We start from the raw sequence: 27,460 nt of genomic DNA, 5'->3' as shown, positions 1-27,460 counted from the left end.
GTGCTACCAGTTATCACTAGAGGGCTCACTCGTAACTTTACTGTTAGTTGCCAATCAACCAAAGAAGCGAGCTGAGTGAATGAACGGGATTGCCTGGCTAAAAATGACAAGTAAAAATCTTGTCGACCACATTGTACGATGATCTGGCCTCTGATTCTGATACAGATACTTTTACCTCTTGTGCAGAGTCAAGGTATGTGAAAATGTGCCATCAGTCAGTAATTGCAACCTGATTTGTATAAAGCCATTGCGTTTAATATTCCTACATCCTACCAAGTACATACAAGTCCCACGTATTCAAATATGTGTGACATTTCGCTGGGCCCTACTCTACTGGTACAGTGGTATACTTATAGGGTTCTAGTAGCCCTAGCCCGACCAGACGCTGTTAACACGCTACGCGAATACAGCGTCTGACCAACGAGCGGGCACCTACAAAGTGGGGAACCACAACACAACTACAAAACTTATGAAAATTCATACGTTCTTTATAAACAATGTAGGGTTGGACCTACTACTAATCGACCACCTAATGTTTATTTGCTTGATAAGAATATTTAACACTGAAATTCACGTAAAAAACTTGACCTACGTGATTGAGAAAATCCAGCTCATCAAGTTCATCATTGTAACACAGAGCAATATAAACATTCATTTTTTGTGAGCACCCCCCTCGCTTGGAATCACCTCCCAGCAACTGTGATCAACAGCCCATCTCCAGAAGTCTTCAGAAGCAAGATAGAAAAAAGCCACCTTCGTTACGATTAATTTAGTTCGCGCCCTCTCTCCCCGCTGCACTATACCACACGGTCCGGCAGCGTATTGATCCAGATCCAGATCCAGATCCAGCTCTATCAAATGCCGTTGTTCCCTTTTCGATTCAAAGTTTCAGTGCAAAAATATCGCCGATGAACTTGCGTGGCCTCGTTTCAGCTCCCCGCGGTAAATCGCGTTTTTAGGATCGACCGCTGATTTTGCATTGACAATGCACGTAAACCGAGTTGTATTGAACACCGTGTCGTACGAAGCTTTTTAGAAGCCTTTTAGAAACTTCCATAGACATTACAATGTGCTGTCATTACGATTCGGTGAAAATATTCATTCGAAATTTTGTCCTTGATTAAAACCATTAATGAAGAGTGAATTATCGCGTTTTCCCACACCATCCTAATCTACATTCAAAGCCAATCCATTTTTATGTGCTTTGCGCGCAGAGAAGTGCGTATTAAGTGTTCAGTGCGCGAATTATACGCGGTCGGTTTCAATAAGGGTGGTCGATATGTAGTAGGGCTACCATACACGTTACCAAACGTTACTCACCTTAAGTGCATGCTTGTATTACAGAAGGTTCGTAAGTCCATTGAGAGCCCTCGTGATAAGTCCGTGGAACCAAAAAATGATACTTTCTGGCGGATTCCCTAACACCGTCAGGGTTCATCGTTGCAGAATTCAAAATGGCGCCTTGATCTCTGCGGAAATCTTTTTGAGTTTTGCGTGCGTGCGATGCGCTGCTTGAGTGTTGGTGTAGCAGCACGGTCGACAGCGCGACCTTTTGAAAGGGCATTCAGATCATGTGACCTCCCGGATATTGGAAATGGCCTGGCGTGAAAGACGATGTACCGTTCGTGAACCGTTCACACATGCTGCATATAACCATCATTTTAGGTAAGTTATTAAATCTAAATTTCAATATTCATAGCATAGATATGAAGTCTCATTATCATTTTGTTCGTCAGATGAGTTTAAAGTGACAAAAAAATGATCTAAAGTATCAAAATTCAATCCGATCGCATGCGATCGTTGGACCCTCTTCGTGTTTGGAGCTTCGTTGGTACAGCCCTGTCACGCTACGTATGTACAGCGGCGACTGGGCTGTGTATAGTTATAGTAGCCCTAGAAATCTACTACATATCGACCACCTTTTTGAAACCGACCGCGTATACATTGGCGCACAGAGCGCTTAATACGCACTTCACTGCGCACAGAGCACATAAAAATGGATTGGCTTTGACCGTTGATGAGGATGGTGTGGGAAAACGCGAAAATTCACTGTTCATTATGGTTTTAATCAAGGACAAAATTTCGAATGAATATTTTCACCGAATCGTAATGTAATGTCTATGGAAGTTTCTAAAAAGCTTCGTACAACACGGTGTTCAGTACAACTCGGTTTGCGTGCATTGTCAATGCAAAAACAGCAGTCGATCTCAATAAGGAGCTTTACCCAGGGGAGCTGAAACGAGGCCACGCGAGTTCGACGGCGATATTTTTGCACTGAAACTTCGAATCGAAAAGGGAACAATGGCATTTGATACTAATGATAGTGCTGGATTTTCTCAATCACGTAGGTCAAGTTTTTTACATGAATTTCAGTGTACTGTTAAATATTCTTATCAAGCAAATAAACATTAGGCGGTCGTTGAGTAGTAGGTCCAACCATATATACTACCACTATCAAGTAGCGGTAGCGCCCAGTGCCCCAAGAATTGCTTATTCATGGCTGGGTGGCACGGTGGAATGTATAACATTAGAGTCTAACGTTAGACCACATTAGATCTAGTCCAAGATCCAACTTATGGATTCCAAGATGTTCAAGATGAACTTCTTTGAATGCAAGAGAATATTAAGCAGAAGGATGAAGGTTGAGATCAAGAGATGAGGTGTGAATTTTCTTCAGTTTGTCGTCTCCCTATAATACAAATGACATTTGTAAGATCGTGTCACTGCAGGCAACGAGGAATAGCCTGGTGGTAGTGTCGCTGCCTGGAAAGCAGTAGATGACATGAACCTCTTTGCTAAAGAATATACTCATCTGAGTCACTTATAATGATGTTTTCCTCTCACCTCTCCCTTTCCTACTAGATTATGGGGTAGTAAGCCTGCGTCCATCCCCCTACGAGGATGCCCCTCTCACCAGCGTCACTCTCAATGAGGACGAGGGAGCCCTCAATGTCTTCTTACTACTCTATGACAGTGCTACCGGGTCACCGTCAGTTAATGGAACAGAATTCATCGATGAAGATGTAAGGAATGAACCAGCCAGATTTGGATGCATGCTTATGTAATATGTTTTTCCATTACAGAGCTTGAGGGCCTCGGAAGGGTATGACAAGAGATTTTTTTTTTCTTTAACAGTTTGTTGGCAAGGCCCTGTACTTAATACAGATGAGGACCATTCATTTTACTTGCCCAACTGTGAATTTATTTATGCTGAGCCAGTGGTCAAGCGAGATTGTGGCACATTGCCTGGTTGGACCTGCATTCGTAAACGCAAAGCCATGAAACACATTCAAACAATGTATGAATTGCTGAAAAGATTTATCTGATTGGAATGTCAACTGGATAAAAGTTCATCTTGTCACAATCAGTTACAAATTGCCTGTTTGATTAGACTTTTGCCAACTGGATCTGTAGGCTTCTTCAGATCAATTGCTGTAAGAGAGTTGTTTTCCCATTAGCCAACATACCTGGTGCAAGCCAATCATCATTTTTGTTTTTGTTTTTTTTGATTTCATTGAAGGTCATCATCAGTTGCAACATCACCACACTGTATACTCCAGGAGAGACAGTAATCAGTCTCACAGATATATTGATCAGCACTCCTGATGTCTCTGGTTTAGTTCCCTTCAGGTAAGAGTAGAATATTCATTAAGAGGCCATTGATGAGAAAGTATGATCCCAACATCAGTAATATTTCTTTGTGCATGTGACAACTTTGACTTATAAATGTAATTGATTTTTGAAGAAAGTTGATTGATGAAATGAGGAGCATCTGCAGGTAACCAAAATCCACATATGAAATAGATTAAAAACATTACTCTAAATATTTGCTAGCAGTGTTACACCGTGTCATGATATGTTTGCCCATCATCATCAAGACATCTTGCTTTTTTAAAGTGTTCGTAAGGTTTTGATTATGTGTATCAATATATTGCAGTGGTTGTAAGCAGATGTTTTATAAGTCCATTTTCTAAATGACAACTATCATGTAGAAATCAGAACCTTAAAAAAATTGTAATTTCATAGTGAATGTTACAGGAATTCTGTAGAATTTAGTTGCGCGTTTTGATTGAATAAAAATAAAAACTATGAACAATATCTGATTGCCTTCCAGTGTTGAAGAGCAGGGTCGGCCTGTGGAGGTGCAGTGTAGGGGCGAGACATCCCCTGATAGTACGGGCACCACATCGTACTTCAACTTTGAAACATCAGGGGGTCCGACTGGGTATGTGGAATCATGGAAACACTGTATATGTTACTTCCATGCCATGTATTATCATTCATTTGTATGGTTGGAAGAATGTGCCTTGTGTATACTGTTTGTCATCTGTTACAAGACTCCTAAGGACAAGAACGAGAGGCATTGGTGTCACTCGACATTCTGTTTTCCTGTGTCTTTCAGTGTGTGTTCAAAAACAAATGAATAAACAAACTTCTTGTTTTAGAGATATGCAAGAGAAGTGGTCAATGGAATAGTTGTATCATGTCAAAATATAGCCACAAGAAATACCAAAAATAAAATCAGCCGTTGGCTCATGGTATTAAATCTTTACAATTGCTTGTAAGCAGATAGCTTAGGGGTACAAAATTCCAAAATCGTCATCTATATACCAATCAAAAAAAGGAGTCTTATTTGGAGGTATTCATATTTTTTTCCAACAATCACACAATGTCATGTTTATTTCATTTATATGATAAAAAGTATAAGATATTGTTTATTCAATGATTTCCAATATATTATGAATCCTGAATGACAATATGATTCATTCTTCATGAATTCTACTAGGAATGTAGCAGTGAAGAAGAGCCCTGTGGTAAGTTTCTGTGAACCTGTACTCACAGTGCCCAATTCTCCTACTATCACAACAGCAGATGTGCAGGTGGAACTAAGGTGAGTTCTCTGAAAACTTTATGTCTCTATTCATTTATTTATATCTAAAATACATGTCGTGAATATGAAAAAAAAAGGCTTAATGTGATTTTGATCACTAACTTTATTATTTTTTTATGTTTTAGGCCACTGTGTATTCCCACATGCTTATTCTTCTATAACAGTTTCCTTCTTCATCTTTCTGTTTTGTGCTGGTTTGCAGACAATAAATCTCACTGTAAAAGCTATCAAGTAGTACTTGACAGTAATTTGAATTGATACTTACTTTGTTGATTGGTACATTCCAGCTGTAAAGTACAAAACAATGTACTCCCATTATAACAAAGTCCTTTGGACTGGCAGTTTTCTTTTGTTATAACAAAATTTTATTATACCCAAAGAGCATACTCCTGTAAAGATGTACAGATGATAATTTTTTGACCTGAATTTGATTCTGTGTTAACAAGAATTTCATTATAAGTGTGTTCGTTATGATAGAAGTGCACTGTAGTGTTGTCAGTAGTATGTTAATGGTAATGATGGTGAGGATGATGATCATTATCTTCTTCTTCTTCATCATCATCATCATCATCATCATCATCACCATCATCATCGTCATCATCATCATCATCATCATCATCATCATCATCATTCATCATCCTCATCATCCTCATCATCAATATCATCATTCTTATTATATTTCTTGTTGCTTTAGTGAACTTGTGGTTGACTTCCCAGTCAATGTTTCCTGTGCAGTCACTGGAGTGATAGATGGTAAGTTGTGATATCAAAAGTTGATGAAGTGTATGCATTCATAACATTCTTTGAAAAGTATATTCCCACTCTGTCAGTACTTCATATTTTTGTGGAATTCATGTGTCTCTTGTAGATTGCACGATTCAATCTCTTCTCTTGAAGTAGAATCAAATATTTTTGTTGTCAGAAACTTGTGAAAAACGTATGCACGAAATTGCAAAATAATGCGACCTTTTTTTTTTGGGGGGGGGGGGTAACAATTAACATTGTCTTGGCAGTCATTGTTATTTGTTATTTCCTTAAAAGAATATATATATATATATTTTTTTTTAATCTAACTGTAAACAAAGTTCTTTGCTGTGATTACTAATAAACTATCAAAGTATAATTTTAGTCAATGTGAATATATTTGTCTTCTCATGTTTTTTTCTTCTCTTCCTTTGTAAATCTTACCCAACATGTAGTAGAACATGTAGTAAAAAGCTTTAGTCTCTGTCTGTAACAATTCTCTTATTCTGCTAGGTTTTTTCCCTCCCAACTTCATCAAGTCAAAGTTTGTAGGAAACAAAACAAAATTCAGTTTTCATGAGCAGTGTTCCAATTTTCCACTTGCACGACTGTAATTTTTTTATTCTCTTTCTCCTTGATACAATGTTAGCATGTATCACATCTATTTTGCAGCCAAGTTACTCCTTGTGTGATGTTTTGTTTTCAGAGTATATCATTTTCCTATAAGTACCCATAAATTCATTTCTTGTTTCATCTAACCTAGTAATATGGTATACTAGATTTCAGATGATCAGTCCTTTCTGAAGATATATATGTCATTGGATTTCATTTTCTCCCTTTTTTTTCCCCGCCGAACGAGTTCGAGCAGGGGACTATGAAACGGGCTCTGTACGTGTGTGTGTCCGTGTGTCCGTCCGTCCGTCTGTCTGTGTGTTCGTCTGTGTGAAAAATGTTCAATTTGCTACTTCTCTGTCATTCATTAGCCAATTTTGATTCTGTTTGCTTTATATGATAGCACTACATGGGAGCTTTGAAACGTATACACAGAATTTCAGTTGTGACCTTTGACCTTGACCTTTGACCTATATTGTACATTTTGCTTCAAAATGCTACTCCTTCGCCATTTCTGACCCGATTTCGATTCCGTTTGCTTTAAGTGATGGCACTAGGTGAGGGCTTCAAAACTTCTTCACAGAATTTTGACCTTTGACTTCTTTGACCTTTGACCTTGATTTTTGACCTATATTGTATATTGGCTACAAAATGCTACTCCTTCGCCATTTCTAACCCGATTTCGATTCTGTTTGCTTTATGTGATGGCACTAGATGAGGGCTTCAAAACTTCTACACAGAATTTTGACCTTTGACTTCTTTGACCTTTGACCTTGATGTTTGACCTATATTGTACATTTTGATTCAAAATGCTACTCCTTCGCCATTTCTAACCCGATTTCGATTCCGTTTGCTTTAAGTGATGGCACTAGATGAGGGCTTCAAAAGTTCTATACAGAATTTTGACCTTTGACTTCTTTGACCTTGATTTTTGACCTATATTGTACATTGGCTACAAAATGCTACTCCTTCGCCATTTCTAACCCGATTTCGATTCCGTTTGCTTTATGTGATGGCACTAGGTGAGGGCTTCAAAACTTCTACACAGAATTTTGACCTTTGACCTTTGACCTTGATTTTTGACCTGTATTGTACATTTTGCTACAAAATGCTACTCCTTCGCCATTTCTAACCCGATTTCACTTCCGTTTGCTTTATGTGATGGCACTAGGTGAGGGCTTCGAAACTTCTACACAGAATTTTGACCTTTGACCTTGATTTTTGACCTATATTGTACATTGGCTACAAAATGCTACTCCTTCGCCATTTCTAACCCGATTTCGATTCCGTTTGCTTTATGTGATGGCACTAGGTGAGGGCTTCAAAACTGCTACACAGAATTTTGACCTTAGACTTCTTTGACCTTTGACCTTGATTTTTGACCCATATTTTACATTTTGCTACAAAATGCTACTTCCGGCGGGGACATATATTACGCACCGCGTAATTTCTACTTTGCCTTGTAAAGTCATAATACTCTAAATCAGTTTCACACCTAATTGATGTTTATGTTGTCATCAAAAAAAGAACAAGTCTACTTTTTTTTTTGAATTTGTAATTACATCACAATTTAGTTGTATATTTCTCTTTACTGCTATTGTTTCTTACCCATTCCTTTTCAGCTATTGGAAATTCTGTCTCTAGTGATGGTAAATCAAACAAACATCTGAAGTAAATGCTTTTCAGAATGCGCTCTGCAGCTGCTTCAATAGCACGGCTAATAAGTAGAAACGAAATAGTGAAATATTTTGCAAAGCTGCTCTTTTATTTTTGCATGCAATGGATGTACTTAACAGATCTCTGTATTGTGACATACTATGTTCTCATTCTCATTTCTACTGTCTAAATGTTATTAAATAAATTTCTTTTTAGGATTGTAGCCGACATATGTAATATAATACCACAAAGAGATGGGGAGAAAGGTGGAGGGAGAGGTTAGATAAAAAAAACAAAACAAAACAAAACAAAAAAACACAAAAATGAATAATTAAGGGGGGAAAAACAACAGCAACAAAACCTCTGTACATACTGGTTGTTGGCACATATTGTAAATGCATCATGTTATTGTAGTAAGAGTGATAATGTGAGATGAAAATCATGACTATGAGTCAATCTGCCTTTTGGCTACTTAAAGTCAGTTCCAAGCATTTAACAAAAACAAAGAAATTCCAGAAAACTGTTTAATTTGACCAATGCACCTTTTATTTATGTTATCATAGAAGGTAAATTGGACACTCATAACTCCTCTAACACCAACTACCACTACATCCATATCAAAATCAAAATCTCTACTTCAAACTACTAACTAGTGACATATCATGTAATATGCATGACATTTCCTGTGGTGCGATCCAATAACAGAGTCAATGAAAAGGAAACAGAAAACAATAACAACACCTGATGGTAACTGGGAAGGCACCTTAACAGGACCTACCTTTGCACTAGATACATTGTAGGGGTCGCACTATTTGTTTTAACCTTCCGAAGGGGAGCAATAATTTTCTCTTAAATACTGGGAAGAAAAATTCATAAAACGAACACCGATTTTGTCCAGTGGTACATGAATGCAAACTCCAAACTGTAGCAAAGAGTGTGTTCTTTCATAAGGAGGTGGGGGAAGGAACAAATTGTTCCTCAAATACAGCTGAATTGAAGAGAAAACATGGAATTTAGTGGCTGCTTATGTGGAGCCAATCATAAGCCATACCATTATCATGTGACTGTGGTAGCTCTCTTATGTTGGGGCAGGACTAAACTTTCAGGATGTTAGAATGTCAATACTTTTTTTTTTTTTGTCAGGTATATTTCTTGTGAATGCATATGTCGGAAGAGATCTGCTTCATTACTTTGCGTCATTGCTTCATTTCTTTCATTTTTAGAAATCTTCCACTGTAGGGTCTTTTATTTCTCTCTTTCCCCCGTAATGGTCACACCTCTTTGCTATCTACAATCGGTACACCTTTTTTCTTATCTTTTATTCATTCCTCTCTGTTTTTGTTTGTTTTTTTTTTGTTTGTTTGTTGTTGTTGTTGTTGTTTTTTGCATCAGCAGCATTCAAAAAGAATTAACTAGCTCACTGCATTATCATTTATTACACATTGAAAACTGGAATTGTATAAACTGTGAAAGTTAGATCCCAGAGTATACAATGTATTTGCAAATGAAAGGACAAATTCACATTATGATGTGAGCATATGTGATCTTACATTACAACCCCCCCCCCAAAAAAAAAATGCAACATAAGGTGTTTTAGATGCTCATATTTGAAAAGAAGAGGTTCTCGACTTATAAATAATGTATTACATTGGAAGACTTCAACAGTCAGAAAAAAAAGCAATTTAAACAAAACAAACCTCCAGAAGGATTACTTTGAAAAGCAAAAATCCTTTAAATTAATGGGTGTGTTGATTTCACTGACTTACTCTGGATCATCCCATCACAAAGAAGGATTTAAAACAACATGGAAACTGCTATGAAAGTGTTTCATATCATCCTGGAACTTGGAATACTTTGGTTCATTCTAAACGTAGCGATCGTCACACTTGCCAACCCCGTGGAAAAGTTTCTCTACATTTTTCATGCATGCTTTCAAGTGCCTAAGTACCGGTAGCTGAAAATATAAAAAGACAGAAGAACCCGAGTTCTGCAAAAACTGTTAGAAACATCACCTCATTTTACTTTTATGCTCTAATCTTCAGATTTCCCTGTAAGAAGGAATACTCTAGACCTTCAAAAAAAAAAAAAAAAAAAATAAAAAGACAAAATTGCTAACCCACTAAATGTATAATTAGACCTTCCAAGATATTGACATGTGTGACTTTCATGGGTTTTGTGAGGCAAAGTCACATATTTTCTCTGTTGCATGCCACGTAGTCTGCAAAATAGTATCTAACATGCAGTCAATATTCATTGCTTTATAATAAAATAATGTATTCTTAAAGGGGATGGCTAGTAATCGATCAGTGGGAATCAGTGGGAATGCTGAGGGATGATTGTTCGAATCCTTGTGGGATTCATTTAAGAGTACATTATATATCTACTGTTGTGTGAAATTTATTTGCTTCAGAACGGTCTCATATTCAAGTAATGTGCAAATTAATGCCCCGTCACTGACCAGGCACGCTAACCTTGAAACATTAAACTGCACATTATTTGAATATGAGACCATTCTGAAGCAAATAATTTTCACACAACAGTAGATATATAATGTACTCTTAAATGAATCCCACAAGGATTGGAACAATCATCCTCCAGCATTCCCACTGATTCCCACTGATCGGTTACTAGCCATCCCCTTTAAAGTATTTATCAGTTATCGTCATGATTCTTTCAATGTATTTCTTTCAGCATAGTGCAACATGGTTTGGCTCTAGCAATCAGCAGATGTTGTGAAAGTATAATGTTGTGGACTTGTCCACTCCATGGCATACTGCCATCAGAGAGACTGTGGAAAACATCTGTTGAAATGCTTGTAACATTTTCCTTCACATATGTTATATAAGCATTGAGAGAAATGTGTAGTTACAGAACTGCTATGCTTGTCAGTGTGTTGTGCCTAGAAGTGATATGTTTTAACTGCCGCTGAATTATTGCTTGCTTCTTGCATCATGCAGTGCAGAAAGATATGCAAAAAGTAAAAAAAAATAGTGTGTGTTCATGCATTTTTTCCCGGTGTAGTGAAATGAAATATTTTTCAACTAAATGAAAAGAAACCTACTGAAAAAGCTGTTATTTCTGAGAGGGTTTAATTTTTTGCAAATTTCTTGAATCACTTTTGGGCTGCGAATATACGATAACATTGTCACTTGATCTTGATCACATTTGATTGACAGGCAGGGATTAGGACACTTACATTAGCCTTGGTGTCACATCACAAATTCAACATCTTGTAAAAATGTGTGTGATCTGCTCATTCACTAAGATATACTGTAAAACATGAAATATTCGCGGCATGAATTTTTCGCGAATTGGAGCCGACAGCCTTTTTCGTGGCATGAAATTTTCGCGAAGTGCCACTGGCGTTCAATGCATATAATGTAAACATGGACTTTCGCGTGCATTTTAATTTCGCGAATCTTGGCGCTCGCGAAATTCGCGAAATTAAAGTGCACGCGAAAATTCCTTGTTTTACAGTATGGCAGCCAAAATAATGCTCATTCACTGAGATATCTGTAGCCAAAATAAAAGCTTTCACAGTAAATGAAAGCAGTCAGAATTATTTTGTCAATTACAAACATATAAATGAAAAATTTGCTTTCTCTCTTTGTTTGTTCCTGTTCCACATGGCATGTGACATTGCAGTTGTGTGTAATGATAGGGCAATCCGTAGATGATGTGAACTTACTTCATTTATCAAGAAGATTCTAAATTGATAAATAGGAAAATACACTAGGAAATAGCTCTGAGAGTTTGTAAGAAAAATCTTGTTCTTATATTTTCAGTATTTGGGGTAAACTTAAGTGGGAATTTGCTTTGTGAAAACTGCCTACTGTTTACTATGTATCTGTGAGATTTGCTGTGGAACAATGCTTTACTGCTGGTAACTTTTAGAGTCAGGGTTGGGATCATTGTCCTAGCATTACTTGCCGCTGCGGGAAGTCTTGACATAATTCGGGGTTGAGACCCTGATACTAAAACCCAAGCTCATCATTCATGTCTCCACCCCTTCTCTCCCTCTGTAGGAAATACTTCTCTTGTGCTGCAGTTCCGGAATGTGACAGTTCAGCCTGGGGACAGCACAGAGGTCTATGTAGGTGCAGCTTTTCTTTCTTTCTGTCTTTTTTTTTTTGGCATTGTTAAATGAGACTAGATACACTTACATTGAACATATCTATGTATATCTGCTCAATCTGAGTATATGAATTGTATTTAAAAGGATGTTTCATATTGGACATATATACAGGAAGTACATTAATCCAATCTTTCATTCAGATGTTAATAGTCAAGCTAAAAGGTCCAAAATGAGAACTGTTTCAGAATAGTGACTTGTATTGATATTCTTCAAAGCAGTACAAAAGAAAAAAGACAAAGGCTTATAACAGTCAAAGTTTACCTCAGTGAGAATTAAAACTTTACCACCATACACTTATTCCAAGCAAGGCTGCATGAAGTGTGCCTTAACTTGTCATTTTCAAACACTGATGATTTGTTTAATCTGTGCATTCTAGTCATCAGTAAGCAAGACTGTACTTTTGTCCTGTATTTTCTAATTCTATTCAAACTGCGAAGCCTGCCTTTGCTGAAAACAGCTTGTAAATTGTGCCGTATGGTTCATAAATCTAAAGAATACTGCAATCTTCATTATTTTCTCTCTTTTTAAACTTTTTTTTTCAGGTACCATACACCATTGTGCGAAGGGGGACCATTGTGCAAGTCAGCTGCTATGCTGCATCTGAAAATGGCACTCAGTATCTGAGTAGCACTTCTACTGGTAACTCTTTGCAAACCAGTCATTCCAAACAATCATTATTTGTTCTCATTTTACTTTAAATTCTTCATCAGCAAGCTATTAAAGTAGCTCATGTCTTGATAAATTGAAGCAACTGTCAACCTATCTGTATTGCATGATAACTCTATAGTGTGCTGCTGTAGCCAGATCAGTCGAGTACCTTTGCACCTTTATGATATTTACTGTGATTAAAAACACAAAGAGACGCAGCTGGTCTTGTATACCTGGCATGTATTTTGGGAGCAGATCATGAAGAGGGTTTAACCCATTCCAGACTGAATTTCGAAATCCCCATCGGAACGGGTAAATTGACCAGAGTTCCTTCAGACAGCCATGGCCCATTTTCATTAAATCCTCACCTCTGCTTCATTCCAGAGATTCCCCTGCTTTTTCACAAAATTTGGGCAAATATCTATGGTCTGGACCCATATTCAATTTGGCCTACAGCCTCATGTCCAGCCCCTACTTACCATTCTCCTGTTTCCCCTCATCATCCCCTGCTTGTGAGAACAAGCAGGCAGTGGGGGTATAAATTAGTTTTTTCTTTTAGTGTGTACATCTAGATCTAGATGAATTCTGGAGTGTTATCTCATAATTGGTACTTTTTTGGTGGAAACATAATTCAGTAACTATGCAATACATAAAATGCAACAGAGCAGTGATGTCATTCACAAAATACAGGAAATATTCAGTGGATGACTGACCAATGAGATTACAGAATTTGATTTCACTAAAAGATATATATAAAAAAAAAATACAGACTTCATGATCACCAGAAGATTAAACTTTAATATTTTGTCCCCCAGGAGCAAGCTTGTCTACCATCTTACAGAATTTATGATCACTAAAATATAAACCAAAAAAAGATACAGAAATTACGGTGACTATTAAGAGATTAAGTTAAATATTTTGCAACCTCCACTCCAAGGAGCAAGCTCCTCCGCTGTCTTCAACCTGGACGAGGGCACCGTCAGTCTCCTGCCGTCCGTCTCCGACATCAAGACGACCCGCATCAGTGCTTTCCTGGTCCTCGGAGACCGGCTGACCGCAAACGAGGGGACCATCACATACTCCTGCTACGTGGACCAAGCGACCTCATTCGAGCAGGGCCTCAGGATTGCCGAGAACCCAGCCTGCGTCACTCCCGACGATGTCTTTATCCGCCCCACTCCTGGCCCCACGACCACAGGTGCGTGTCACATCAAAACCAAATTCATAAGTTTGCATTGGAGTCTTTGGAGACACACCTATTAAAGTATCTTGCTGATAACTCTATGAGACCTCAATGATTTTGACATGTGATTAGTAACTGGTAACTTAACTCTTCATGTGCCATGGTGGAAACCCCCTGTGTGCCACATTATTCTGAGACACCAACGTAGTCATGCGTTGAAAAAACATGCTGTTTCTCAAATCTATATAACTTCTTAAGATTTCTGTTGCTTTGTAGACGAAGCAAGCAAACTTGTAGAGAAAATACCAGTCATTGCATTGATGTAAATTCTATAGCAAATCTATAATTGCTTTTCTTTTAAATACCCAGTAGCTACATAACTGTAAATGTGCGACTTTTGCACACAAAGCAGTGACAACTCATAAAATGTAAGCTATAGACAAGAGGAACGGAATCGTGTGAAACGCTTTCATTGTACTGTGGCATTTGGCGATTTATTGATCGGTTTGGGCGGGCTTGTGCGATTGAGCGGAAATTGCGAAGTTGGCACGCCATCGACTGAGTCGGACGTGCGAACATGGCACATAAAGAGTTAATATCCCTTGGTATATTTGTGCACTTTTATACAGCCTTGAATAGCCTTGAGTAGAGACTAGTTAGATATAAAATGTCCTAGAAATGCAGTGATTATTCACAACTGAATGAAATGCGGCTTAAAGCTAAATTAACAACAACAGCACCATGAGATGGTATGGTTGAAATGTGAAAAGCTTAAGAAATACAGCTACTGCTGGTACTTAGCTTTAGCGAAAACTTTGTGATGTGCCCACAGTACACAATTGTAGGCCTATGTCTCAGGCTGTCTCTGAATGTGTATATGTGTGTTAGACTTAGTGTCCTTGGATCTGTTTTGCAGGGGACGTGTTCATGTGTATTATGACATGCAGTCAAACCTGCCTTAGCGGCCACCTGTCTACAGTGGCCACCTGCCATGTGGGGCCACTAATGAAAATTTCCCGCGAAAGAAAAGCCATGTTAAAGACCCTTTTTAGAGCAGCCACCTGTCTATAATGGTCACTTTTTTTTTCATCTCCCTTAGGAAGCCACTGTAGACAGGTTTGACTGTATGTATGACATTTACTGATGAGCAATGCTTCAGTTTGTAGTTTTGCTCATTGCTCTCTGTTTTAAGTGGTTACTTTTTGACGGTAAAAACATCTTGTAATATTTGGGTCCTCCTCTCAACAATTAGCTGGCCCCACCCCACCTGCCACCACCAGCAACCCCAACGCCACCACTGCCAACCTGACCACTCCCACTGCTGCCGCCACCACCACCACTCCACAGCCGGTCACCACACCGTCCACCCCGGGGACCACACGGAGGTCAACCAATGACACCTCCACGCCCTGGACCCTGCTTCAGTCAGAAATCGTATTTGAGGTAAACCACACCTGATAACTCCCTATTAACAAACAAACAAACAAACCAAAACATAAAAATAGATGAATAAATAAAATTGTGCAGTAAAGCACATATTAGTAGAAATTAAGCAAGGGTATTTCCAGAAATAGTCCTGTTTTTAGGTAAGATTAAGTAAGTTTTTATGCCTCCGCCCGAAGGGTGCCGGAGGCATTATGTTTTCGGGTTGTCCGTCCGTCTGTATGTATGTCCGTACGTCTGTACATCCGTACATCCGTCCGCATTTGTTTACGCGATAACTTGGGTAATATTGAGTGGAATTTTACCAAACTTGGTACAGGTGTAAATTATGATGGGGCAATAACTTGATTAGATTTTGGATAAAATTGGCTGAGGTCAAAGGTCAAGGTCAAACAATGAAATTATATCCGTTTACGCCATAACTCAAAACTGGATGAAGCAAATTTCACCAAACTTTGTCCAAGACATATGACATATGACATATGATGGGGCAATTACTTGATTAGTTTTTTAGTGAAATCGGCCAGAGGTCAAAGGTCAAAGTCAAGGTCAAATCCTAAGATTTATCTGTTTATGCAATAATTCAAGAGTGGATGAAGCAAATTTCACCAAACTTGGTCCAAGGGTGACATTTGATAAGGCAATTGATCATGTAGTTTTTGAATGATAGTGGCAAGAGTTCAAGGTCAAAAGGTCAAGGTCGAATGCTCAACATTTTACTATTTTCCCCATATCTATGCAATTCCTGAAGGTATTTTCTTGAAACTTAGTGTATATATGTACTACCAGATAAAAATTCTCCAGAGAGAGTTTAAGGTCAGAGGTCAAAGGTCAGGTGAAAATGTTAACATTTCACTTTTTTCCTCCATATCTCAATGGTTCAAGGTGTCTTCATGGAACTTGGTAAATATACACATATGTATTGACTGGCAGGGATTATCAAGGGAGTTTAGGGGTCATGGGTCGAAGGTGAAGGTCAACTCCTCAAAATTTCACTATTTCCCAAGGAGAACCATGCATTATGGCGGAGGCATACCAGTCGCGATAGCGACATTTCTAGTTTTCCATTGTTTTATCCACTATTTAAACCATGTAAGTTTCGTTTAGCTAACAATCAGCGTTACAGCTAATATAGATATCTTGCCAATTATATGCCAGTCTCAAACATCAAGAACATAATTATATATATGTCAAGTGTGTATGATATACCACATAGAAGTATATGAGGATAATCACTGTTACATCATTTGAACTATCTCGGGACTTCACCACATCCACCGATCAGGAAGGAGACATCTTTAAGGAGCTGGTTCTGACCCTTCACCCCGCGACACCAACCTTTGCAGGGGCCATCGTCGTCACGTGCTGTGCCCCGGAGGACATCAACACAAATCGCAAGTACATCAACACGTCCGATGCGCTGGTCTTCTATGCAGATGTGGACGGTCAGAGACCCATCAACTGGACCCTAGCCTCAGGTAAACCACAGCAAATGAAGAAAAAATAACTGCGTTAGGACCTTAAACACATCTACACCAATGGTGGTTAGTCTTTTACAAAGCGTTCGCAGACAATGAATGAAGACGTTCATCGTAGTCTGTAGTGATTTGGTGAACAAGATGCAAGTAACGATGCTCTCACAAAGAGAATTTTAGAAGAGAAAAGCGTTGAAGATAATGATTAAAAACAACCCAAACTATTCTGTCTATCGTCTGTTACCTATGCTTTCTAAATGAAGTAATTAAGTTTGCCATGTTGCCAGGTGAAAAGAAAAAGAAAACGATTAGAGTGCTCTGATAATGTGTGTTGCGATTAAAAAAAACAAATCCTTAGTGAATGGTGCAGCTTAAAATGCGAGTTACGCAGAGATTTCAATGATTGCTGGCAAACTGGGAGCCATTTTTATCTAAATTCTGTGAAAGTGAGACTAAAGGGGCCTGAGCTTTCAAAAGAGTTAAAATGGCAATGACAAAAGAGCAAACATACACTTTATATGAACCACAGACCCAGGCCACAGACACATATAAACAACAACATGACATGCACTGAATATAATAAGAGAGGCCAGGAACACAGGACAGTGAGAACAAAATGGGCAGGTGGGTGTCGGTAGCAAGGAGGCAATCGGATATGGAAGGAGGAAGAAAGCAGAGGAGTGAACAGGCACAAAGGTGTTTTAGGTGCAGGATGTTGCTTCTTCTTGCAACTTTATTCTTCACAGGTCACCTGCCTATTATCTAATTTAGAGGTCCTCACTGACCCTTCAGTACCGGGGTACCCATTCTTTATGTCTGCATACTCCAGTGAGGATGTCAAGTTTGGGGAATGGACTGAATGCTAATTAACAAAATCTTTGGCAAGAACTTTGGCAAGTTATAGATAGCTATCAACATTAGAGGTTGAAAAATGCCATGAGCCCATTATTCTAAGTTTTAAAGTCTTCTGCCATAGACATGTGTTTGTCTTGTACAGTTTAGATTTACCACCTCTTACACTGCAGGTCTACCAACACTTTTCCTTTCATCACACATAGGTCCCTCATCACGCACTGATGAGACACCACTACCTAACCCTGCCTATGTTGACCTTTCACCCTGCCCATGTGACTTGACAGCTGGTCATTGTGATGTAGAATGCTGTTGTGATGAGGTAGGTCTATCATCTCAACACATGCATGGAGCTGTATCAACGTAGACAAAGTTCAGGAATAAATTTTTTCTTTTGGTTGCACTGTATTGGTTTCCTCTTACCTACCTTACAAATTACATCTTGTGAAATACAATTCTATTCAAGTTATGCCTTACCAATATAATTCACACTAACTATCTGTCATTTTCTACTGGTACCTCAACCTGGCAGGAAAAAAAAAAAAAAAAACTTTCCTGAAAATATACATTTTATGTTTGCAGTCCATTCAGTTGTTCACTATTTAGAAGGTACCTCTTCAGCCCAACATTTATTCAAGCTTAGTGACTGTCTGCTAGATCACACATTTTCATGCCTTACACTTCATGCTGTAAGTGTATAATGAAGATTGCTCTTGAGAACTTGGTTTGCTCTAAGGTGTGGATACTGTAACCTTCATGCATTTAATAATTGTTGTAAATACAATGGAGCCGTATTGTAAACAGCATGGATGTAACAAAACACTGTTATATCAAAGTCATTTTGCTTGTCCTAACTTTGTATCTTTTTTTTTTTTTTTTGCACTAATGGAACAAGAAATCCAATATGGCAAAATAATTGTTGCCATCCAAAGTTCTTGCTATAGTAAGGTTCCTCTGCATTTTTCTTGTGTCATGTGCTAGGATTGCAATGCAGCAGACATCCTGGTGTTCTCATGTGCTGACGAGGTGGAGGAGATTCCCACCACGATCCATGACTGCAACAGCACCGACTTGTACAAGGCTGACTGGTCACCGCTACTCTGTGTCCAAACATCCAACAGCCCATACCTAGGGATGTACCAGGGCACGGTGCCTGCACAACGTGATCTGAGTGCCTTCAACCAGCTGAAGACGGCCAGCGTAACGAGTCGCGACACCAGCTACCAGGATTCAGGGAGTCGTACCCTCGACTACACCAGCCCAGACAGTTCTACCTACAGCAACGGAGACCTCGTGGAGCTTCTCTACGACTCTGGTTCCCGAGGGTTCCTGGCCCTGCCGCAGACGGTGCTGAGTGGAGAGTGCCTTTGGACATCTCCCGTGCAGTTCCAGGAGGACCTAGTCACTCGCTGCGTCCTTCCACCGAACCAGGTTCTCTGCCAGGAATTCTCTCCGCTGAGTGCCTTACTCTTCCTCAGGTCCTCTACCGAGTCGTACCCACCCTGTCCCAATCAGCCCTTGGTGGTGAGTCAGTATGGTCAAGCCTCGACTGCTCCAACTGACATCCAGTACTACTGTGTAGAGGACGTTTCTGAGTATCAGATTCAAGTGACCAGTGAAGAAGACCTGTTCGGGTTATACCAGAGTTCTCTCTTTGCCGATACGGAGAACGGATCGCTCAGTGAGTCGGTGGTCCCGCAGCGCTGCTTGTGGGATGATGGCTTCAGCCAGCCGCCTGCACCAGTCTTCGATAATTTCACCAACCTTTGTCTCAATTCTGTCGTGAGTGTCAGCTATGAGATGTTCTGGCGAGGTGGAGAAATCATTCGGATCCTTGGCACGGTCATCATGGGTTCCATGCCTCTGATTCCGGACGACAGCATAATGGAGGAAGAGGCGGAGGAGTTTGTGCCGCCACCCGTCACAGTCCCGGTGCCTGCCTCGACAGCAGCCCCCGCCACCGAAAGTGATCTGTCAACTGACATTATTGAAGGCATAACCTTCATCACAGAGGTGGAGGAGATTCTCGAAACAGCCGTCACTGACGTGGCAATTAACACGGATCAAAATTCGACGGACGCCAACGTCACCACGCCCGCAGCGACCACCACGCCCGCAGCGACCACCACCTCACCACCCACAACACCAGTAGCTACAACATTCACTCCATTTCTATCAACACCACCTCCCACAGTTGTCACCACTGATGGTATGACCACCACAAACCTGACGACAACAAACACCGTCAATAACACGCAGGGCAACAACTTCACCACAGATGCGATGCCCACCACAGACATGACCACATCAGCACCCATAACCCAGTCTCTGTCAACGCCGCTGAATTTCACCCTCCACTATGCCACTAAATTCACGTACGTACCTGCCCCAAATATTACCCTCAGCGGCGTGTTGGTTGAACCGGAGGAGCAGTACCAGCGATCAGGCAACCCGGGCTATGTGATAGGTAAGAGGGTGCTATCCGGTGAGGCTGTCCTGGTGCCCCTGGTGCTTCCCACCACCCCCGGCACGGCCGTCAACTGCACTGAGTTCCCCCTTGCTCCAAGCTGCATTGAAATTCCCCTGAATGAGACGGTGTTCGTCTTTGACAGTGTGGATGACTCGGATTCCACTCAGCTTAAGGTGTTTTCTCCAGGTAAGTCCAGAATTTTTTTCTCTGCGAGCCAATACACAAAGGGAGCATAGTGGTGCCAAAAGTGACTCCATGTTCTAGGAGTTTGAATGAGATGGAAATGAAACCCCTGCCATTTAAAAACCAAAACATAGTTCTTGTATGTCGATCATTCCTCTAAAATTTGTATGAATGCATGAGAAATGTGTGAAGTGAAGCTGTAATAACACAATTTCATGTAGGTAATGACAGAAATGCAAAATATTATCTGAAAAGGTTCGTTGAATGTCCACAATCTCAGCGCTTACCCCATTGTTCTTGCTACGTAATTTTTCATGATCAGTTATAAGTAATCAACAAATTAGGTCATGGTGATATCCATCAATCTTCCACACTAGAGTAACTCACGTGCAGCTTGTTGGACAATACAATTGCAAGGGTACAACCGATCATCATGTTAAGTTCTTTCTTCCCATAATGTTGAATGCAGAGCTTACACTCGCAGGGCTGCACACTAACCTATTTTTTCTACTGGTCAGACATGTCTGTTGGACCAGTAGGTACCCATTTTTTCCATGTTTTACTGGTCTGTGCCTGAAAAAAATTACTGGTTGGACAATAAATTTTACTGATCAGAGACAGTTGGACCAGTGCCAGTGTGCAGCCTTGGCTTACAGGGAGGGCTGTTGTATATAGAATAAAAGTCATGTGATACGATTGAAATAATTCAACACTTTGATTTTAAAACAGTCCGAAACCACAGTTTAATCAGATTTTTGTCCTATTTGTTAGTATATTTTTTGGTGTTTTTTTAATTCTTTTCTTCTGTTTCTCTCTCCAAGTGAATTTCTGTTTCTCTGTGCACTGCAATCACAATTTCCTTTTCAAGAAGAAATCACATGATTTGAAAGAGCCAGTTTTATCATATTTTTGTCCTGTCTGTGCATTTTTGTTGGTGCTTTTAATTGTCTTGATTCTCTCGTCTCCCTCACCATCTTGTTTCTCTGCTTCCTCTACCCCCTCCCCCACACCACCAAAAGGAGATGGAAGCCTTTGTTCCCTTTCATCAACCACCACCTTGACCTTCGGCCAAGACACTGTGTCGGGATGCATCCTTCGAATGGGCCAATCAGAGCTGGAGAACTGCACGCTGTTGGCCGCCTACATGGAGGCGGAGCTTAAGAGGCTGGTGCCGTCCAATCGGATTGGAAAGCGCGGTGACTCCAGCACAACAGTTGAAGAAGACTGGGTGGAAATTTTCCAGTAAGTCCCTTGGAAATTCCATGGGGAAAATTAGATATCACACGATGAAACCTAATAGTGCTGTGGCCATTGCAATGAAAAATTTGATCATTGTTGAGGTCAATGTGCACTAAAGATTAGTGTTATATCCACACATAACGAGCTAGCGTGTAATTATAATCACTATTTTACAGTGAAAATTAAATCTATGTTGTGGATCAGTATTTGCTTGCAGCATTCGCTTGCCTGTCCGTTTTATCTATGCTAGAAAAATGTTCCAACTCTTTCTGAACCAGGGACTTTGGACAGTGTGTGCAATACTATGAGGTTTTCTGTGCCACTTGACACACACAGCACATCAAAGGTTAAAGCAAGTATTCAACTGAACTGACATTTACCTGCTTCTTCAAAACAGTTTTGGTACATTTTAGGATAGCGACCCTCAACTCTAGTCTTAGAACTCTGTTACCATGCCAACACAAATGACTAGTAGCCTTGGTGCTATGCACTATGAAACAAGAAGTTTTGAGAGTTGTAAACCTTGTCAGTGTCTGCAAACTTGGACACAACTCGCCAAGTTTTGTTTGACCATGTGCTATTGCAATACCCTTCTGAAGTTGACTGTAATGTAATGTAGGACGGCCTAGCATGGGTGCAATCCTTAATCAACATAATTTGTATAGATAGAATATTCATCATTGTAAGTGTACAGTGAGTAATATGACTATTCAGCATGAGTTACAACTCATAGGTAAAATCAGTCCATTGCAAAGAGTTTGAGGACAAGTTTGAGGACAAAAGGAAACTTAGGGAATGTGACACATGCAGGTCAGTAGGTGAAGTGAACAAGTCCAACAGAGAATATTTACGACATAAGAACATAACAGGATAGGAAGTCTGCTATTTTAGGCAATAGGGATAGAACAATAATACACAACATATATGTAGTGCCATTATCCATGATTATTTATGGTGAATGGCCTGTGACAGAGTGTACAGAAAGTTATCTAGCAGTGATAACTTGATGTGCAAGCCTGCTCAAAATATATCTCAACAGTGATTCTTAGAGAGTCACCAAGCTTTAACTATTCAAAAGTCCCTTATAAAGGCAATTGTGGTACAGTAATGACATTGTAATCCTTAGCTTGGTATAATTTGTTTGAAGTTGTGTGTGGAGCATGCTAATTGGTGTGCCATCTAGGAAAACAAATCACGGCAAAGAGTAAAAGCTAAAGATTTTCTTGTTTACTCTTACTTCCCCAGTCCGGATACCCATCCCTTTGATCTACCGACGGACGAACCTCCGACCACCAGCCCACTGGGCGAGGAGACCACAGCCAGTGGTCAGACGACGGAATTCCCTGGTCAGCGCTACGTGGACCCCGAACCACCCGTCAACGCTCAGGACCAGCTCTTGAACGTGTGCAGGGATGTCCCCACGGCCGTCAACTTGGAGGTGCTGATAACGGAGGCAGGGATGTACAGCGGGGTGCCTCAGTATGAAATACTGTCCGCCAGAGTCACGTGAGTGTCTTCTGTTTTATTACCCCCAATAGGGAAATTTTGATTTGGATCCAAGATTCCTATAGCCCTTTCTGTGCCAGTGAGTCGAATGTGCTCAAATTTTACAGACATTCCTACAGTTAAACTCGCCTAAGTCGACGTCGCATATGTCAAATTATCACGTAAGTCGATGATTTTAAAAAGTCCCGATTTTTCCCCATTGAAGTCGAATTTTGTAAGTCGAATACTCGCCTAAGTCGATGAAATTCCAAGAACACTTTCACGGAAAAACCATTGAATTCACAGTGCCTAAGTCAAATAAGATTTTACTGTGTAATAAATCACTGTCATTTATTATTCATTATTTATTACTCCTCATGATTTTGTTTGTCAGATGAGTTTGAGGTGACAAAAAAAAAAAGTGATCTAAAATTAAAATTCAAAGCGATCTCCGCTGGTACATCCCTGTCAGCTGTCGCGTTACGTACGTACAGCGTTCGTACAGTACACATGTGTTCATTTACATGTACAGTATTGAGCTTGCAGTGTACATGTAGCTTGGCATTTGCAGCGCTGTGCAGTGGAGTGGTATAATGGATGAAACTGCTGAGTTTTCAAAGCGAAAAGTAGGGAGAAAGTTACGGGCACGGGTAAATCAGAATTGCACCTCTACACGCATTTCAAGCCACGGTATGGTAAACTGGAATCAATCACTGCTCAAATATCGTTCATATTCACTTCCCCAAGGTTTAACAAGGGTGTAAAGTACTCAGACCTGTGCCAATACTAATGCACTGTCCATGCAAAGTTAGCCGCGGCCCTGCTGGGCGACCCGTGCTGCGGCACACCGCTCCAGCTCTCAGCTCCAGAGTAGACAACATGTACATTAAACATACTTGTACATGTATGTACCTGTGGTGGAACTGTAAGTCGATTTTTTTTCGACTTACGCACAAGTCGAAAATCGCCTAAGTCGATGTGTTTTGCTCAGTCCCGAGAAGATCGACTTGTGCGAGTTTAACTGTATATGGACAGGAAATAAATGTAGCATGCAGAAGGTTAGGGGAGGTGCGCACACCTCTATGGCATTAGTAACTCTATGGCCTCAGTACCGGTTTGCACTCTCTGGGTACCACTAGTTGACTCTGTGACTACAGTTACCACTTTGATTACTAGGTGCACTTTTCGTGACATGCTATTTGGCACAAGTCCCTGGTGCGTGTCCAGCTATTGTATACAATGGACTCCTGGGTCCCGTTGCATAAAACTTTTTTAGCAACCTTAAAAAATTCAGGTTGGGATTTGCCCAACCTGAATTTTTAAAGGTTGCTAACCTAAGAATGTAAAATCCGTTGCATAAAAACTCTGGTTGGCAGCTTCCAACCGGAATTTTGTGATTTCAACCGGAAAAAAATCCGGTTGGAGTTTTATGCAACAGGCCCCAGTTATAACAAAGTCCCCGGGACCGACAGTTTTCTTTCATTATATCAAAATTTTGTTATAACCAAACAAATAAACAATAAAAATACACAGAGTTAATAATGTTGTGGCCTGAATTTTTACTTCGTTGTAACCAGAATTTCGTTATAACCGTGTTCGTTATAATGGGAGTGCACTGTCTGAGTAAATATATGAATCAAACTTAAACAGAAGGAAACTGACCTGAAATTATTATAATTTATGAGTGGAAAAATGAGCAAAGAAAATGGTATTCAGCACCTTCACTAATGAATAAATGAATGGCGACAAATGTATCTCACTTTTTGTGATCTATATGTTTTATATATATTTTTTTTAATATATTTTCAGCTATACCACATCCACCATCCAGCTCACATGCTCGGGAGCCCTGGGGGCCAGCTGTGTCTTTGCCCAGCCCGGTCCATCGGAAAACGGGACGATGGTCCAGTCCTTTCCAGTCTACAGTACTGTCACTTTCACGACTGTCCCCGCTGTGGAACCCACGCCAGTCATTCTGTAAGAGATTGGGCTGTTTGGCATTTTGTTCTCCCATTTACATTTAAGCTATAACTCATGTTTTGTCGTTGATTTTTTTACTTTGAGTACTTTGCTTATGGGCAGCAATCGCAAAGTTTGTGATATGTTACAATTCAGACTGTTGATGTAAACAAAGGTGTTGCATACTACCAGCAAGACAAGGTTTGGTGTGATGCATTATATTTGCTGCTTTGTTACCCTAAATGCCTACAACGGACCAGTGTGATATTGCATCTATGAAGAGTCAAATTTCTGAACTGCATAAAAACGTCATGTGAGAGTTTCTTTTGGCTTGCTGAGAGTTCCATCAGCTATTGTATCCAAAATGGATACCAGCATTAGAAAGGAAACTGAAAGTGACAGTGAAAAAGTAGCTCATGTGCCCCAGTCTAGCAACAAATAACCATAAATATGATTAAAATTATACCATTTCTATATTTTATAATAGGAACAAACAAATGCTAGAGAGAGAAAAAAGAAAAGCTTCTTGTAATATGTCCACATGATCGCAGCTGCGAATCTGAAATCAGTGGAACTTAGGAGTGATGTAAAAACATACCGGAATTTTATCTCTTCTCTCCTGTTTGATTTTCTTCCATTTTTCTTCTTTTTCTTCCTTGGCCTCCATCATTATTTCTATCTATTAATTTATTTGTATATCTATCTTTCTATCTTTCTATCTATCTATCTATCTATCTCTCTCTTTCTCTGTTTGTTTATTCATTTATTTACATATTTATGTATGTATATATGTATTTATTTATTTATTTATTCATTTATCTATCTATCTATCTATCCATCCATACAATCCATCTATTCATCCATCCACCCATCTATCTATCCATTTATCCATATATCCATCCATCCATCCATCCATCGATCTATCTATCCATTTATCCATCCATCCATCCATCCATGTATCCATCTATCTATCCATCCATCTGTCTATCTATCTATCCATCCATCTATCCATATATCCATCCATCCATGCATCCATCAATCTATCCCTCCATCCATCCATCTATCTACCTATCCATCTATCCATCCATCCCTTTCCTATCTGTCTTCTCCTCTCTGTCCCGACACAGATATTACAAGGACTATGACCCGGATCTCTGCAAGCAGGACGCCTGCCTGTCCGAGCTGTTTTACCCCCTCACAGCCAGCTTCGAGGGGGACCCCTTCCAGTACTCCCTGGCTGTGGCCATGCTCCTCGTCATCATCACGACAGCCTACTTCCTTGTCACATGGCCCTGTGCTCACTTTTGAGGAGTGTCAATCAATTTCCCCCCTCTGTACTGATTGATTGACATCAGATTTTGGCCTTCGATGGATGACCATTTTTTGTATTCATTGGCTGGTATATTGTCTTGTCTTGCCCTTATACGAGCACGCTTTGCCAAATTTGTCTCTTTTCAGGTGTGATTGAATATACTGCAGTGGAACCTGGGTACATAGAGATCTACTAGTGATACATTATAGTTGAACCTCGTTTTAATGAAGTCAGATGTAGGGACAAAGCTGATATAACAAGGTAATTTGCAGGTCCCATTCCTTTTATATATATATATATATATATATATATCTCCTCAATATACCAAGATACCTGATGTGACAAGTAAATTTCAGTGGTCCCAGGCAGCTTATTATAATTAGGTTCCCTGTACTACAAACTACCTGACATAACATACTCTTTCCATGGTTCCAGTGGGACTTATAGTCCTTTTTATTTTACATTGTTCTTGACGTAACAAAATACGCGATATAAGTAATGAACAGAATTTCCAAGTAAAGTGTACTAAGGATACCTCTATACTGCATGCACATGGTCATGTCCTAGTTCTACTCGGGGCTGTTTAAAAAGAAGCATTTCATTGCGTGTCTAATCAAGAATTACCCAAATACATCATGCTTTCTCCATGTGTCAGTAATTGCAAAATCACAATAAAGGTTGTAAGGGTAATGCCACAAGCATGGATTCTTAGATTCGTTTTACTCTTTCCTTGCTTGCAATAGATATAATTTTTGTATTTTTGATTTTTAGCGTTACGCATTAGTTATTCTTCAGTCTTTGTTTTGTTATTTGAGATGGATATTTTTGGCACATCTAGTTCATGTTACTGCTCGCGGTATTGGCTTGCAGGAAGTCATACTCCCTATCAGTCATTGTCATCAGTGAATTTGTAACATTGCTTCCTGTCTTAGCTTTAATATGCCAATTCACATTGCAATATGATGTACTACCTTTCATACTAACAGGGAAGCCTTGTAATAAGCCTTTAAAAACCAAAAACCAAGGCCCAAATGACTTTCAAAGGTGCATTAGTTAATTGAGAAGTTGGAAAAAAAAAGGATGTTTCTGTTTTTCTGTCTAATGATTTCCCGACATATTATTTCTGATTGTATGACATTGTGTAATTTTTGAAACAGCATACCAGTATGTGCT

General features: G+C 39.7%; 1 protein-coding gene across 1 annotated transcript; it reads left to right on the top strand.

Moving 5' to 3' along the window:
• Positions 1–138: 138 nt before the first annotated feature.
• On the top strand, positions 139–26,540 carry LOC140227902 (uncharacterized). Its single transcript, XM_072308287.1, has 18 exons — positions 139–193; positions 2,863–3,023; positions 3,521–3,630; positions 4,115–4,225; positions 4,787–4,891; positions 5,586–5,644; positions 7,870–7,896; positions 11,929–11,996; positions 12,581–12,677; positions 13,624–13,884; positions 15,122–15,312; positions 16,598–16,790; positions 17,846–17,961; positions 18,621–20,295; positions 21,312–21,534; positions 22,777–23,037; positions 24,826–24,993; positions 26,103–26,540. Exons 1-18 carry the CDS (start codon positions 139–141, stop codon positions 26,281–26,283), a joined length of 4,062 nt encoding a protein of 1,353 aa, XP_072164388.1. The 3' UTR covers positions 26,284–26,540.
• Positions 26,541–27,460: the final 920 nt, after the last annotated feature.

The sequence above is a fragment of the Diadema setosum genome, chromosome 4 (genome assembly GCF_964275005.1).
Source record: "Diadema setosum chromosome 4, eeDiaSeto1, whole genome shotgun sequence".
In the NCBI taxonomy this organism is placed as follows: Eukaryota; Metazoa; Echinodermata; class Echinoidea; order Diadematoida; family Diadematidae; genus Diadema; species Diadema setosum.
This window is presented reverse-complemented; position numbering and strand designations above follow the sequence as displayed.